This window comes from Falco punctatus (assembly GCF_963210335.1).
Source record: "Falco punctatus genome assembly, chromosome: 17".
In the NCBI taxonomy this organism is placed as follows: Eukaryota; Metazoa; Chordata; class Aves; order Falconiformes; family Falconidae; genus Falco; species Falco punctatus.
In genome coordinates, this window is record NC_137597.1 from 1,937,607 (window position 1) to 1,954,869 (window position 17,263).

Genomic DNA, 17,263 nt, shown 5'->3' on the forward strand with positions numbered 1-17,263 from the left:
GCAGTTTGATCTGAGCAAATTGAGTAAGACTACACAGCAAATCATTTGTAAAATTAGGAATAGACCATGATATAACCAAATTTCTACATATAGCTACATTCGTCTAAACCATAACATTCAATTTCTCTCCAGGATTAGGAATGTGAGTATCAAAATGCAAAGACCACCGATACAGAAGCCATCAGTTAAACACGTACCTTTCAGATCATCTAGACAGTAACGTCTTCTTTTTTCCATACTTTCCGTATTCAAGAAATCATTTGCTTTAATATCAAGGCTGGGTTCCTGTTCTCTCAGATTTACTGAAGGAGGTCCACCATAAAGATCTGACATCTGGCCATAATCCAATGAACCTTGACCAAAACCACCTGAATTCCTCCCATCAGCAGATCTGTTACGGGATTTACTCCCTGTCCCTCCAAAGGCAGAATTTTTGCCATAAAGGGAGTCTACCTGGCCCAAATCTCTGTCCTGACCCTTGGCATCAACTTGACCTGAATGTGAACCGCTGTCATCAGATGAACCTTTGTTCCCTGATCCTCTGAAATCACTGGCAGTGCCCTTTCCAGGTTCACCTCCCATAGAAGATTTGCCAGGATGTGAACCCAGCCTATATTCACCACCTCGTCCAACAGCATCTTCTTTACCACGGACTGAATGTAACCCCCTTTCGTCACCTCCCAGCCTCCCACCACCACCCATGCCAGCCCTGGCCCCAGCAGACCCACTGTCCTTGCCGTAGGGAGACCCAGCACCCCGTATTGCAGACCCTGTAACACCACCACCTTCTGAGGAAAAGCTGTCTCCTCCTGATCCACCCATATATCCCTGACCTCTACTCAGCATACTATCCTTGCCACGGTAAGATCCCACTGATTCTTCACCTCCAAACGGAACACGAGCAGCTCCTCCCACAGTCCCAGCTGGGAGACCATCCTTGCCATAGAAAGAACCAACACCCCTTGCACCAGATACACCAGCACCAGCCTCATGCCCACCTGGGAGACCATCCTTTCCATATGGAGATCCAAAACCACCAAAATCAGATGCACCAGTACCAAATCCAGTTCCCATTCGACCTGGAAGACCATCTTTTCCATAAGAAGAAACAAATTCATCTGCACCAGCTAAGCCAGCACCACCATAACTCCCAGCTGGGAAACCACCCTTTCCATAAGGAGAATCAACTGCCCCTGCGTGAGCTACACCAAAGCCTCCACCAGCTGGGACACCATCCTTTCCGTAGGGAGACCCAACTCCCCCTGCGCCAAAACCTGCACCAGCTGGGAGACCATCCTTTCCATAGGGAGACCCAATACCCCCTGCACCAGCTGCACCAGCACCTGCACCAGCTGGGAGACCATCCTTCCCATAGGGAGACCCAACTCCCCCTGCACCAGCTACACCAGCACCTGCACCAGCTGGGAGACCATCCTTTCCATATGGTGACCCAACTCCCCCTGCACCAGCTACACCAACACCTGCACCAACTGGGAGACCATCCTTTCCATATGGTGACCCAACTCCCCCTGCACCAGCTACACCAATACCTGCACCAGCTGGGAGACCATCCTTTCCATATGGTGACCCAACTCCCCCTGCACCAGCTACACCAACACCTGCACCAACTGGGAGACCATCCTTTCCATAAGGAGAACCAACTCCCCCTGCACCAGCTACACCAGCACCTGCACCAGCTGGGAGACCATCCTTTCCATATGGTGACCCAACTCCCCCTGCACCAGCTACACCAATGCCTGCACCAACTGGGAGACCATCCTTTCCATATGGTGACCCAACTCCCCCTGCACCAGCTACACCAACACCTGCACCAGCTGGGAGACCATCCTTTCCATATGGTGACCCAACTCCCCCTGCACCAGCTACATCAGCACCAGCTGGAAGACCATCCTTGCCATATGGATACCCAACTCCCATTGCACCAGCACCTGCACCAATGCCTGCACCAGCTGGGAGACCATCCTTTCCGTAGGGAGAACCAACTCCCCCTGCACCAGCACCTGCACCAACACCAGCACCAGCTGTAAATCCATCCATTCCATATGGAGATCCAACTCCCCCTGCACCAGCTGCACCAGCACCTGCGCCAGCTGGGAGACCATCCTTTCCATAGGGAGACCCAACTCCCCCTGCACCAACTACACCAACACCTGCACCAATTGGGAGGCCATCCTTTCCATAGGGATACCCAGCTCCCCCTACACCAACACCTGCTCCAGCTGGGAGACCATCCTTTCCATATGGTGACCCAAGACCCGCTGCACCAGCTACACCAGCACCTGCACCAGCTGGGAGACCATCCTTTCCATATGGCGACCCAACTTCCCCTGCACCAGCTACACCAGCACCTGTACCAGCTGGCAGACCATCCTTTCCATAGGGAGAACCAAATCCCTCTACACCAGCACCGCCAACACCAGCACCGGCTGGAAGACCATCCTTTCCATAGGGAGACCCCACTCCCCCTGCTCCAAAACCTGCACCAGCTGGGAGACCATCCTTTCCATATGGATACCCAACTCCCCCTACACCAGCACCGCCAACACCAGCACCTGTTGGAAGACCATCCTTTCCATAGGGAGACCCCACTCCCCCTGCACCAACACCTGCTCCAGCTGGGAGACCATCCTTTCCATAGGGAGAACCAACTCCCGCTGCACCAGCTACACCAGCACCTGCTGGAAGACCATCCTTGCCATATGGTGACCCAACTCCCATTGCACCAGCACCTGCACCAATGCCTGCACCAGCTGGGAGACCACCCTTCCCATAGGGAGAACCAACACCAGCACCTGCACCAGCTGGGAGACCATCCTTTCCATATGGTGACCCAAGACCCGCTGCACCAGCTACACCAGCACCTGCACCAGCTGGGAGACCATCCTTTCCATATGGCGACCCAACTCCCCCTGCACCAGCTACACCAGCACCTGTACCAGCTGGCAGACCATCCTTTCCATACGGAGAACCAAATCCCTCTACACCAGCACCACCAACACCAGCACCTGCTGGAAGACCATCCTTTCCATAGGGAGACCCCACTCCCCCTGCTCCAGCACCTGCACCAGCTGGGAGACCATCCTTTCCATATGGATACCCAACTCCACCTACACCAGCACCGCCAACACCAGCACCTGTTGGAAGACCATCCTTTCCATAGGGAGACCCCACTCCCCCTGCACCAACACCTGCACCAGCTGGGAGACCATCCTTTCCATAGGGAGAACCAACTCCCGCTGCACCAGCTACACCAGCACCTGCTGGAAGACCATCCTTTCCATATGGAGACGCAAATCCCCCTGCACTACCTACATCAGCACCAGCTGGAAGACCATCCTTGCCATATGGATACCCAACTCCCATTGCACCAGCACCTGCACCAGCTGGGAGACCATCCTTTCCATAGGGAGAACCAAATCCCCCTACACCAGCTGCACCACCAACACCTGCACCAGCTGGGAGACCATCCTTTCCATATGGTGACCGAGCTCCCACTGCACCAGCTACACCAACACCTGCACCAGCTGGGAGACCATCCTTTCCATATGGTGACCGAGCTCCCACTGCACCAGCTACACCAACACCTGCACCAGCTGGGAGACCATCCTTTCCATACGGTGACCCAACTCCCCCTGCACCAGCTACACCAATACCTGCACCAGCTGGGAGACCATCCTTTCCATATGGTGACCCAACTCCCCCTGCACCAGCTACACCAACACCTGCACCAGCTGGGAGACCATCCTTTCCATAGGGAGAACCGAATCCCCCTACAGCAGCACCACCAACACCAGCACCTGCTGGAAGACCATCCTTTCCATAGGGAGACACCACTCCCCCTGCACCAACACCTGCTCCAGCTGGGAGACCATCCTTTCCATAGGGAGAACCAACTCCCCCTACACCAGCACCTGCTGGAAGACCATCCTTTCCATAGGGTGACCCAGCTCCCCCTGCTCCAACACCTGCTCCAGTTGGGAGACCATCCCTTCCATAGCGAGACCCAACTCCCGCTGCACCAGCTACACCAGCACCTGCTGGAAGACCATCCTTTCCATAGGGAGAACCAAATCCCCCTGCACCAGCTACACCAGCACCTGCTGGAAGACCATCCTTTCCATATGGTGACCCAACTCCCCCTGCACCAGCTACACCAATACCTGCACCAGCTGGAAGACCATCCTTTCCATATGGAGACGCATATCCCCCTGCACTACCTACATCGGCACCAGCTGGAAGACCATCCTTGCCATATGGATACCCAACTCCCATTGCACCAGCACCTGCACCAACACCTGCACCAGCTGGGAGACCACCCTTCCCATGGGGAGAACCAACACCAGCACCTGCACCAGCTGGGAGACCATCCTTTCCGTAGGGAGACCCAACTCCCCCTGCACCAGCACCTGCACCAACACCAGCACCAGCTGTAAATCCATCCATTCCATATGGAGATCCAACTCCCCCTGCACCAGCTGCACCAGCACCTGCACCAGCTGTGAGACCATCCTTTCCGTAGGGAGAACCAACTCCCCCTGCACCACCAACACCTGCACCAATTGGGAGACCATCCTTTCCGTAGGGAGAGCCAACTCCCCCTACACCAGCACCTGCACCAACTGGGAGACCATCCTTTCCATAGGGAGACACAAATCCCCCTACACCAGCACCTGCACCAGCTGGGAGACCATCCTTTCCATATGGTGACCCAGCTCCCCCTACACCAGCACCGCCAACACCTGCACCAGCTGGGAGACCATCCTTTCCGTAGGGAGACCCAACTCCCCCTACACCAGCACCTGCACCAGCTGGGAGACCATCCTTTCCATATGGTGACCCAACTCCCCCTGCACCAGCTACACCAATACCTGCACCAGCTGGGAGACCATCCTTTCCATACGGAGACGCAAATCCCCCCGCACCACCTACATCAGCACCAGCTGGAAGACCATCCTTGCCATATGGATACCCAACTCCCATTGCACCAGCACCTGCACCAGCTGGGAGACCACCCTTCCCATAGGGAGAACCAACACCAGCACCTGCACCAGCTGGGAGACCATCCTTTCCATAGGGAGACCCAACTCCCGCTGCACCACCAACACCTGCACCAGCTGGAAGATCATCCTTTCCATAGGGATACCCAACTCCTCCAGCAGCAGTTATACCAGCACCACCAATGCCTGTGCCACCTGGGAGACCATCCTTTCCATAAGAAGTTCTATATATGTCTGCACCATCTACACCGGCACCAACAATGGCTTTGCCAGCTGGGAAACCATCCTTTCCATAGGGAGACCCAATTCCACGTGCATCAGCTACACCAGCATCACCAAGACGTGCTCCAAATGGATGACCATCTGGATCGTACAATGCCTCCATTTCTCCTGTGGTACTGCTACCTGCACCAGATATAGCCCTGTCTCCAGCTGGAAGACTGCCTGGGCCATATAGCAAGCCTGACCTTCCTGCCTGACCTAAATGACCGCTAGCATTAAGTGTCGGGCCATCCTTGCCATAGGGAGTCCCTGTTTGTCCTCTGTTCATGCTTGCACCATTCATATCGGCTGCAGTTGGCAGACCATCCTTGCCATAGGAGGTCCTCATTCCTCCTGCAGTCTCAGTATCTGCAACATTTTTTCTAGCTCCAGTCCCCAGACCAGTCCGACTGAACCGATCACCTTTACCATCTCCTCCTCCAGCTGAATCACGATCGAGTCTGTCTAACACAGAACTTCCATCAGTAGCACCTAATCTCCCAACACTCCCAAAGCCAGCTTCGTAACTAGCATCACCTAATCTACCATCCTTGTCACGCTGAGAGCCCACACCTCTATCACCCGTGCCAATGTTAACAGCATCCAGCGTACCATCATCTCTGCCACCCACAGAATGCCATTCACCTGCTTCTCCTAATTCATCACCAGTGTCTGCTCTGTCTGTCACAGAATCCTTGCCACGGAAAGGCCTTAGCCCACTTTTGCCTCCTAAGCTTTTTAATCCAAAGACACTACCATCACTTGCCACTGAGTCTCCATCTAGGTCTGCTCCAGAAAACTGCCCAAATCCCATCCTTCCATTTCCATGGGCTCCATGTAGCTCATCTTTTCCCAAAAATCTACGGTTTCTATCCATATCAATGGAATGGCCTTGACCATTTCTGTACAAGCCATCTTCTTCCGTGCCAGTGTCCATAAGATTATCTTCATCACCAACATATTCTCTGCGTCGAAGTTTCTTAGCCCTGTCTTTATCTGGTAATGTTTCTTTCAGCCACTCAGATTTCTCTCTTTCACCTCCTTCATGCTGTCTTCTCTTTCCTTTGGCATCTGTATTGAAGATGCATTGTTTGATTGTAGGAGATATAATTTACAGGAAAAGAGAGGGGGAAAAAAGAACAATTAATGGGTCATGTACTGCATCAACAGCCAAATAAAATGTGTTAGCATTTGTTATAATTTCATTCTAGGACACAGAAACATAATATATTTAAATACATTTCAATTCAGTTCAAACCTTGACTTTTTCAGTGTCACATTCAGATGTAATTTTACATTTCTTAGTTAAAGAGACAATTATTTTTAGTGGAAACATGCTTGTTAAAAAACCCATATAAACAAAACAAAAAAAGCAGAAAACCAAGGCAAATTTCCAGCATTACAGGTCTAATTTAGAGGGGCTTAGATTGTTTCTGGGACTCATTAGTTCCTTCTGCCTTCTCCCTCCAGCCCCGGAGGAGTTACAAAATCTCTCACGCGCAGAGTAGCTGTAGAGTAAATAAGCCAATAGGATTTGTCAGGACTAATAAAAAGGAAAAAAAAAACTCTCATTTGAAGAGGACAGGGTCTAACCAGACCTTCATTTTTCCAAATATAATTTAGGAACTAGAGGCTTAGTAATTCATTTCTCAGCATAGAATCAGCTCAATAAGCAATCGGGCAGTGAGAGGAATATCGTTTTGTTAACAGACCTCAAGCCAACACCATGAGAATAATGCAGTGTCACTTACACTCTACAACAAGCCAGGCATTTGAGGAGCAGAGTCCGGTGTCGAGTGTGTACATGCCATTGTCAGAGGGCACAACGTTTTTGATAATCAGCTGGTGGGTCAGACCGTCAGGTGTTACGGAGATCTGGTGCTTCTCACTTGCTTCGAGGAGGTGGGTTTTGTGTAGCCACACAGCATCGTAGCAGGGTGTGCGTAGGTTACATTCAAAGACGGCATCTTGTTCCTCAGGACAGCGCACATCACTGAGTGGCCGCTCAAATCTCACAGGGATGGCTGCAATGGAAAAATCAAAAGCTGTAGAAGGGAAACAGAGAGCTATTTCTGTCCTCCAAGAAGAAGTTGTTGCAGCTGAAGGAAGACAGACAGACAGGAACTTGCCATGTCTGCAAGCACTGGTTTAAGCAGCAAAAGGAAAAAGTGAGATGTGCTCCTGTGCCCAGTTCTACAGGACAGAAAAGCAGAAAAATAGATTTTTGTTATCTTCTGAGATATTTATATCAGCACATCGCAGTGATGTTTGGTAATTTGTAGTCATTAATGTATTTCAGCAGCATGATACTTGTATCAAGATGGTAGTTATTATTCTGAGCTTACAAAAGGAAACTATAGCATGGGTAAGTTAAGGAATTTTCTCACTGTCATCCAGAAGTCAGAACAAAAGTGGTACTTGAACCCAGTACTTCCGACCACAAATGCAACACCCATATCACTTAATCATCCTCCCTCTTTTTCTTGTGTCATATAAGCAGCCCTTACTTGGCAACACAAAAACATCTTCTGTAGTTATCAGGCTTTACTGCTGAGCTTTGCATATGCTCCTATATACAATTTTCCAGCCAAAAATAATTCCTTGTTACAGTTGCATATCACATGCATCTAACTCGATTCCTTACATTCAGCATCCAGTTCAGTTGAGAAAACAGGTACGTCCTCCACTCTGACTTGGTACACGCCTGCATCTTCTGGCTGCACATCGTTGACAATGAAATGATACCTTTTTCCAATTCTCCTCAGGCAGTACTTTCTGTATTCATCCTCCGTTCCATATCTGACCCTCTCACCATCCTAGGAAGAGAAAGAATACGCTCTTAAAGGCAATGCACAACTAGTGCATGTCATTCCAAGCAAATGAGGCCAAATTTGTATTATGATCGCCTTGATATAAACAATTAACAACAGAGAAGCCTACACTCTATTACTACTCACAGGGCTCATTGCTTATGTAACGCACAGGCAATACTATGTGCAGTAAGTCCTGCACAGAGCAGAGCATCAGACCCTCGAACTGGGCAAAACAATAGCACTTTGCTAGCTCAGATAAGGGTTTGAAACTTAAATAATACACAGTTATTATAACTTGGAGGACAAAGTACTTTCTTTGCTTAGATTTAGCATCCTCATAGATGGATGCCATAAAGCAGGCGAGTTCACCACTTTACAGACAGGAAAACACTTGGGTTACGTTCTCCATCCTGTGGCTGCATCGACTTCATGTCATGCATTTGATTCAGAAGTTCATAGAGTTCATCTGACCTCCTCTCTAATGAATTCCAATTTCCCCTGTATTAAAGCCACTAACCACAGTTGGAAATGTATCTTCCAGAAAACCATCCACAGCACTGATCACCTGGGGATCACACCAGGATAACTACAGAACTAGATGGGATGTTTTACTTCCTTGAGATCTTCTTTCACAAAAGTGAATTGTAGTGGAATAACACACTCGAGAAGGTGAATAAAATCAGTCTGTTTTTCTTATATGAGCCTGAAAGACACTGTTAGAATTTCCTCTTACTGGAAGAGCTCTTGAAGCCAAAAGGATGTCAGTAACTGACTGTTTCCCCTCTACATGGATCTACAAATCCCAAGTGATATTCACCACCAAAGACCTCCTGGATACCCACACCAACACTTCTCCCCAGCCAATCTAGGTTTCTGCAGTGGACAGACAACTTTAAGAAGCTTATTTGCTCTCAGACACTGCCCAGCAGATCAAGAATTTTATGCAAGAAGACTTCAGTGGCTGCTATAAGCTGGCCAACTCATCTCACCCCCTCACCTTCAGCAGATAAACTTTGCTGTTACTATTTTTCAGGTCCATCTCCAGAGTGAACATAGCTTTTCCCTCCTTGTTGACCTTGATGTGGCCAAAGTTTTTGATACTGTGTATTAGCTGCAAAGAAAGATACAAGACCCTATTAAATAAGGCTACCATGACAGAAGTTCTTAAATTGTTGAACTAAGGTGAAATCTACATTTTAACTGCAGAGAAAAGAGCTACCTCTAACTTCATGTGTATAGAAGAAACATCTGTAAGTTTCCAGAGTTTCCTCTTGTAGGAAAATTATATTTTATGTGCTACCTCCTAGTCATTCACACACTATGCAGCCACTAAGAATCCAGGTTTCTACATGTTCTGATATGTAAAGGCCGATTTTGACTCTCAGGCATATAACTTTTCAATTTGGGGTCCAGATTCTCATCAGAGGCAACCGAATACAGATTTTAGCATTACCCTATGGTCAGAATCCCCTGTAATTTATGAACTGAACTTCAAAAAAGTCAATAGCATTTTCATCTGCATGAATATAGAGGTAGGACCTCTTTAAAACATTGTCATAAATCATTCTCTGTCATGCAATAAAAATTTCATCTACAAAGCAAATTTAGGAAGGTTTAGCCTGTTTTCAGAAGCTACTGCGGAACTATAGCACTCTGCAACTTGTTAAAAATCAGTGGTTTCAGTGGTTTCAGTTTATTTTACCTCTCCTTGTTCACTCTCCGTGTCCTTCCTCAGCTCCTGCAGCTTTCTCAGCATCCCACGGAAGTCAACAATTCCGTATTTCATACAGATTTTTTCATAATCTCTCCTATCTGCATGCAGCAACAGTTGCCAGACTGCTTCTTTGTCCAAGGGTTTTGGTTTTGGTGCTGGGGCCCTTAGAACCAGGATGGGGAAAAAAAAAATCAAAATATTTTGACAGGCAACAAGATGTCTTGTTTTTCTATATTTAATCCTCTTTAATCTCTCTCTCCATTTTTGTAGTTTACTTGGCCCTGTAGATGTAGACAAGAAAGAATGGGACTCTTCCAGAACAAGTATTCTGCATCTATGCTACAAATTCAATGCTGCCAGGATACAGTCTTGCCCTGGGCTGTACAGGGCAAGACTAATGCAGTTGGCTGCATTGTTAAATTGTTGGTCACTGGCACACTTTGGCCCAGGCCAGCCTGCACTCTCTCCAGTAACTTCTCAGCACAATTTGGGATGTTGCACAGGCCAGAGATCATTCCCATTAGGCAATCTCTGAAGGGTCCCACCTGGGAAGTGAAGGGGTTTCTGCAATGTGCACATGGCAGTTTGTGCAGTTGGCCTGGGAGCCAGGGCTCAGTCCCTGATCAGCCAGAAAGATGATGAAGAATTGTCAATTAGGAAGTTATTTCCGAGCTAAAAACAAGAAAGCAGAGAAACAGATCTTTTAAAACAAACACTTGTGGTGCAAAGGAACATACACCTCAAAATGAGGTTGATACCTGCTCTTTATCTCAGCCTTACAGACAGTGGCAAACAGTCTTGTTATGTCTCTCCATATTGATTGTCAACAATTTTGGAAACAAGACATGTTGCCTTGAAGATCTATGAAGCTGTCCCCTATCAACAAGAAACATCTTGGAAGTGTAACAATGGCCTTCATTAGAGGCTTACCGCTTCCTCAGCAGCTTCCTGAATTCCTGAAGCGTCTTCTTTAACTCTATTAAAGGGGAGCGGGGGGGGGAACAACAAACATTCAGATACCCAACACTGTAAAATACATCCCCAAAAAGAAGATAATGCAAAACAGCCACAGAAAACAGGCCATTCTGCTACGCTGTTTACCCCTGGTGATTTTTTCACACTTTACAAAAAAACTATCACGAAACTTAGAGCCAGTATTCTCTGCCATACTCACATCTTTGAGTGGGGTTAAAGATCATTTTTTCCTAGGGGGCTTTCCTCTCTTTCTAGAGAGGACACTGTAGAGACCCACTATATTCCAGCCATGTTGTGTTTGATCCAGCTGTATTTGACATCACAAAACCCTTTTCTAGCATTAACAATTCCAGAATCATTACTTAGAACAGCTCAAAGCCATGTCTAAGAATGTCACTTTACCCAAAGGTAAAGAGCAAGCAGAAAGAGATGACAGAACATTAGAGTTCATTAACCCTTGCCTTACTTTATTCTTTACAAGTTTGGGGCAGTAGTAATGTGGTAGACAGAGAAGAATTAATTATACCACTCCCCAAAAAAAGAAATTATATCTAACTGTATATTTATATTTTTATATGTGTGTGTGTGTGTATATATATATATATAGAAACCCTCTAACTTACCATCAGCAGGATGAACAGGAACGTATTTCGCTTTCCTCTTAAAGCCAACTGTAGTTTATAAGAGAAAACAGGGAAAACAAGCCGTAAATTGAACAAATTAACACTCAAACTAACAGCAGTAAACCACTGAACTATAAACCCTCTGTATCTGATACCAATCCAAGAGGAAATCCTAGTCTGAATTTCCTTGTCAATCTGACCCTGACTCCTAGTAATCTCCATCTACAAATGCAATATTTCTGTAACAACCAACTCTGTGCTTACTGGATACTCTCCACAGTGGAGGAAATTTTCTGCCCTATGAAGCTTATAGTTTAAGCAATGGTATGAAATATTAACATCTTGTTTTAGAGATGGGGAGCCAAGGTGCAAGGATTATCTGGCCAAACACAGATAGTTTCCTTCTAAGCTTACGTTACAGGCACACAGGTGAAACGGATGCTTCCAACATAGTTCACCTCCTACTCAAGTAGATTCCAAGAATAGTTCAGTTATATCGTACCCACAAAGTCCTCATTTCTCTCCACTGAATATAAAGGGAAGCAGGGGACTAGGTCAGGTGGACACCACAGATGTCTGAAGTGGGATGAATCCCCTCCAAAATACTGATTTGTTCAACATCATAAAGCAATCATTCAGCCAATTCAACACTAAATCCAGAGTGTCTGACTATGGTCCAGTGCAGTGCCCACAATTTCTTCTCCCTTGCCTTAAGGTTCATACTGTCATGGAGCCACTAACATGAGGGGAGTCACAGGAGACCTCCAGTCCCCAGTGAGGGGAAAAACAGACCTTCACAGCAAGGATACTTAGACAATGCTCTGGGCACCCACCCCCAGAGGACAGCAAAGCAAACCGCTTGGGACCACAGGACCTCTGGAGGACAGAACCTGGCAATCCTACCTTGTATGATCCTGAGGCCGGCAGAGCATGCAGCTTCCCCATATTCATTCACAGCACAGCAACGATACAAATCACTGTCATCTGTAGTCAGGTGGTTTATCTTAAAAAGAGGAACACAGTAAAAGCTCACAAGTGCCGTGGTTCAGCTCACACACCTTCAGCTTCTAATAAAACAGCCACTAAATGACATCTCAGATCTTTCTTCTGTTCCCAGAATGATCTAAAAAGCTTAGTTTGCTTATCTTTGTGTTCTCAGACCTGCTGACATCTGTATCAGCCCACTGCAGGTTTTTCCTTTCCATTGCACTCTTGGTTCCATGAGTCCTGTCTGAAATATTTGATCTTTACCTGCAGAATGAATTCATTTGTAATGTTATTGAAGAATGTTTCGTATTTGGCAGGATCATCCATTCCTCCTCGCATACGTGTCCATTTCACGTCAGGGGTTGGGACACCTTTGACGACAGCTTTGAAAATGGCATTTTTACCTTCGAAAAGAGGCAAGAAATTAGTTATTTAAGACAGCTTGAATGTAAGCACTTTCATGTCAGGCCCCTTATTTTGTCAACAGACTGATCTCCAGAGTGAGACATCTGTTTTGTTTTAGGCAGAAACATTCTTCAAAAATAATTATATCTTTTTGTTTTCTCTGTAAAAGATGCCCAAATTACCAATTTAAGTTGCATTGAATGCCCAAATTACTGTGAGACATCTGCCATAATCTCCATCCTAACTCACTGTCTTTCAAAGAGATTACTTGAAAACTAACTTCAAAATTCACCACTGACACGTATGGCCTTTGCCTACGTTTTTATTGCACAGCCATGTGGCTAAGAGAAATCATGTACCCGAGAGAGCAGCTTTTTGGTATCTTGGTTTGACTTTGACCTCCCTTAATACTTGGGCAGGGTCAAAAAGCAAGCAATTATTAGCTCAAGTCCAGGCTGGGCTACCTTTCCCCACACCAGTAACGTCAGGGTTTGCCTGTATTCAACCATAAGAAGTCCTTAAAATGTGGTGTTAGCCTGCCAGACGTGACTGCTAACATCCTGTGAGTCTCTGAAATCAGTGGCACTATAGCAAGTTCAGCCTAGACTTGCTTCTGGCTACTTGTACGAACTACTTGTGCCACCGCCATGAAATGCCCAGATCCATTCTCGTCACGCATATATTCCCCTAAAGTTCCCACTGCCTCTCCATTCCTTCAGACTATTTCCTTTGTTGTGACCATGCTGGGCTGGATGCTAAATAACAAAGGACTTAGTGTGCTGGAGTCCCCTGTCTCTACACCGGTAAAGTTCACCTGTGAATAGTTGCAGCTCCTAGTCTCTTTTTCATCTGGATAAATTTGGATTTATTAGGAGGTGGAAACCAGAAAATACCCCCTCTGCACACTTCAGAAAACCCATTCTTAACAGACAACACTGTACCACAACTGGGAAGACCCATGCAGATTAAGGTGTTTCCCCATTACTCCCTGCATGTCTTCTGTCTGGAATATCTTCCTTGTCTGCTAGCTTAGCACCACCTTGCACCCCAAACACACCAGGCTCAGCTACTCAAAGAGGTAAGGAAGGGAGAAGTGGATGGGGTTTACCTGTGAGCTCTCTCATTCACCTCTGCTTCCTAAGAACCTGAGTATACTGCAGCTGACCACAGAAACCTCTAACCGCTTTACCACTGCCTAGTACAAACCTTTTTTTTTTTTTTTTCTTTTCCAAAAGGCTTCAAAGACATAGGAAACAATATGAAACAAAACACAGAAATGACTCGTGTAGGTAAGTGGGAGCGTCACAGGGCAATAGGAACGGAGATGAGTTGTGACTGGGGATGTAGCTCAGGGTGGAAACGATTACTATCTTTCTTATGCAATAGTTTTGGTCTTCAGGTGACCAACACTGTTAAAAATTCTCCCCAGAAAGTCTTTCAATATTTCCCACACCCTTCTGCAGTCAACACCAAAAAACTTAATTGATGCAGCAAGCTCCTGCCAACAGATTCTTATCAAAAGACATCTTCCAACTATTTCTGAGCTTGCGGTACTATCTAATATTAAGGTTGTTTCCAACTGATTATACCTTTGCCATATTTTAGGCATTCTGGCTGCAAATTCCTATCCTTGCCATCTGTCACAGGACACAAGTCCACAGCTAGGAGTATCAGCTAATCCAGGCACTGAATGCAATGGGGCAACGGTGATACAGAGACACTCGTGCCTCTGCACAGCCACTGAATTCAGTTCACAGTGACCAGCCTGGAGGCCCTAACATCTTGTATGTGAACTACGAGGAACCTACTGCAAATGAAATAACTTGAGAAATTTAGGCAGGATGGCTGACCACACCGCCTGGTTCATGCCTGAAACGTGCAAAGGGAGGAAGGTGGAGGAGGAGGAAGGTACCACTAGAGGCCACTGCGCTCCTTCATAAAATCTCAATGGCTCGTGAAAATCAACCGATGGGCGTAACGACACTGAAAGGCAGGGTGTTCGTTACTTGCCCTCTCTGTACCCTAACGATCCATACTGCTTCTTGAAGTACAGCCTAAACAGCATCTGCAGTCAGTATATCTTACTTCAAAAAGCAGTTAATTTTGGTGCTGAACACTCTATATTAGTTAGTTCAACAGGAAACACCGACTTTTTCCATGTCCTTAATCTTTTGCTGCGAAATACTTGGAGACCTTTCTGCAGAATTCACAGGATTTGTTGTACACATTAGGAGCCAGATTTTGATCTTGCATATGCTAGCAAAAACTCGGAATACCTCTATCAGTACTGATGGCATTTTCATCAGTACAACAAAGACTTTGGCCACACAACACTTTTTTTCTGGTATAGTCAAATCTCCTTAGAGACTAGCTTCCTTTAATTATGATAATTGCTTAATGAAGGTGAGATGGTCTGTGGCTTTGACTGCTCTGCAAGAATCTCACCTTCCTGCAATGTCAGAGTGACGGGTTTCCGCTCAAAGTCAGGTGTGCTGCATCCTTTTGGAATATCATCCACAAACTGGGTGATAACAACTCCTGGGATGGAAGATTTCTTGAAGGATCTTACTAGGAAGGCAAGGAAAAATACATTCAGTTAAGATAATTTGTCCTTTAGAAACTCTCTCAATCTGCATTGCCTCTGTGGAACAGTAGCTGTTCCTGCTGAGCTCCTCCTGGCTATAAAGGACACCTGCATTCTAGTACTACAGGCTGTAAGCGTGTCCAAAGGCTGGAGCGTTACAGTCTGTGATGTTGTGCTGATTCATTGCCAAGCTAGGGCCCAATGGGAAAATCTGAAAGCAAGATCACAATCCAGGCCCACATCGGCTTACAGGTCTAGTGGCGATCTGGATAGAGAATGCTTTATGTTCTGTTATTGTTCCAAATAAAACTTCAGAATCTGACATGACAAAGACACTATTGCAAAGGTCAGCAGAACCTGATGGGCCAGTTACTGGTATCTCTCCTTGTGGTGGTGAAAGACAGATACCTACCTACCAAACAAGAAAAGCAAGTTTTTCTCAGGGGTACCCCGGTTTTTATTGCTGTGTTTATTCTCTCACCTGCCTGATGGCTTGTCATGGCGCTTTACACAGCTGCTTATGGTCAGCACAAACAGACTACAGGTTCTCCTGTGAAAAAGACAAATCATTTCATTTATTCACAGATCACAAGGAAAATGTCAGACATTAACACTGCTCACTTCTATGATACAGTTTGCCCTTCCTCACTTGCCACATCCTAGCAGCCAAGTTGAAAAAGGCCTGCCAATCAACACACCGTGGTATGTCTTTCCAAAACACATCATGACACAGTTCTGAACCAATGCAAACCAGGTACGAAATGGCTAGCAGGGCTAAATGGAAAATGTACGCATCTAACAGCATCCCTCTGTCACCTCTTCCATTTCCATGTCATCTGGCTTGCCTCCAAAGACCTCCTCTCATATTTCAGGCAAATATTACACCACATGGCACTCACGTGGTGAGTTCTGATGGATGGCAAGAGCAGTTGCTGAGAAGAAAGCCACAGAAATGGATGTCTAAACTGGGGCATGAAGCAGAAGCACATCCTGATCTAAATTAGCTTGTTTAAATTAGCAACAGACCTGAGAGCAGACTATAAGCTACTACCTACTTTAGAAGGAAATAGTGAAGTGTGAACTTGGCATTAACTAGTTATTGTTATAGATCACTCATGTGACCTCCTGCTAAAGGTGTCTCTTTCCCTGTATTTAGAAATTGGACAACATGTAATGTAACACATCACTATCTTGCAAGTGAACTGTGAAGGCAGATTCCTTGTCATATGAGAGATGCTCGGGAACTATAGAGTTACTGAAGCTCTGAAAGAGCAATTAGATTAGATTCCCATGTGGGATTAATGCTGTCTCTCTGTTTACTCTCTGCACTCCTTCAGTCAACACAGTCACAGAAGAACATGCAACTTTCAACAGTTTTAAAAGGCAGATGGACTCTGTCAGCACACCCATGGTTTTAATTCTGTTCCCTATATCAGCCATTCATCCAATCTAATATTGCCACACTATACTGGATGAAAACTAGGACCCCAACATCCCCTTGTTATACGCTTAGCTTGGAGTTGCATTAGTTGTATGACACTTGGTTTCAGCTAAGGGTAAAAGACAACTAAGCTAACAAAAATCATTTGTGTCGCATGTCCCATAGATAGGCCAAAGAAAGTGTAACTCACAGCACTTCTGGGTCAAATTCTGAACCAAAAGGATAAACTTTGTCTTTCTGTTAATCAGCAGTGGCAAACAGGAACGTAGACATCTCTCCACAACAAATCACTGGCTCCACTGTTGCCCTTAACACAAACCTTATTTTAGGGCTCTGCAGACTATACAAATCTCATAAATAATTGATTACTTGGAAAATCATTCTGTTAGCCTCACTGGCTTCAGTGGAAATGCACATGAAACAACAGAAATGGGAAATGATA

At 46.3% G+C, this 17,263-nt stretch overlaps 1 protein-coding gene across 50 annotated transcripts in view; it reads right to left on the minus strand.

The window, feature by feature from the left end:
• Nucleotides 1-17,263, minus strand: part of IGFN1 (immunoglobulin like and fibronectin type III domain containing 1) — a 60,536-nt gene that overhangs the window by 12,981 nt on the left and 30,292 nt on the right. For 2 of the 50 annotated variants that reach the window (XM_080366997.1, XM_080367008.1), the window contains 14 exons: nucleotides 15,862-15,930; nucleotides 15,242-15,364; nucleotides 12,656-12,795; nucleotides 12,308-12,407; nucleotides 11,405-11,452; nucleotides 10,737-10,782; nucleotides 9,795-9,969; nucleotides 9,090-9,203; nucleotides 7,924-8,095; nucleotides 7,031-7,303; nucleotides 5,052-6,350; nucleotides 4,821-5,012; nucleotides 4,686-4,760; nucleotides 198-4,571 (listed from right to left, as the gene is read on the minus strand). In XM_080366997.1, coding sequence (XP_080223123.1) covers nucleotides 198-4,571; nucleotides 4,686-4,760; nucleotides 4,821-5,012; nucleotides 5,052-6,350; nucleotides 7,031-7,303; nucleotides 7,924-8,095; nucleotides 9,090-9,203; nucleotides 9,795-9,969; nucleotides 10,737-10,782; nucleotides 11,405-11,452; nucleotides 12,308-12,407; nucleotides 12,656-12,795; nucleotides 15,242-15,364; nucleotides 15,862-15,880 — 7,150 coding nt within the window. In that variant the 5' untranslated portion in view covers nucleotides 15,881-15,930. The remainder of the gene's footprint in view (nucleotides 1-197; nucleotides 4,572-4,685; nucleotides 4,761-4,820; nucleotides 5,013-5,051; nucleotides 6,351-7,030; nucleotides 7,304-7,923; nucleotides 8,096-9,089; nucleotides 9,204-9,794; nucleotides 9,970-10,736; nucleotides 10,783-11,404; nucleotides 11,453-12,307; nucleotides 12,408-12,655; nucleotides 12,796-15,241; nucleotides 15,365-15,861; nucleotides 15,931-17,263) is intronic. The other 48 variants (XM_080367040.1, XM_080367011.1, XM_080367029.1 and 45 more) reach the window with 48 other exon arrangements.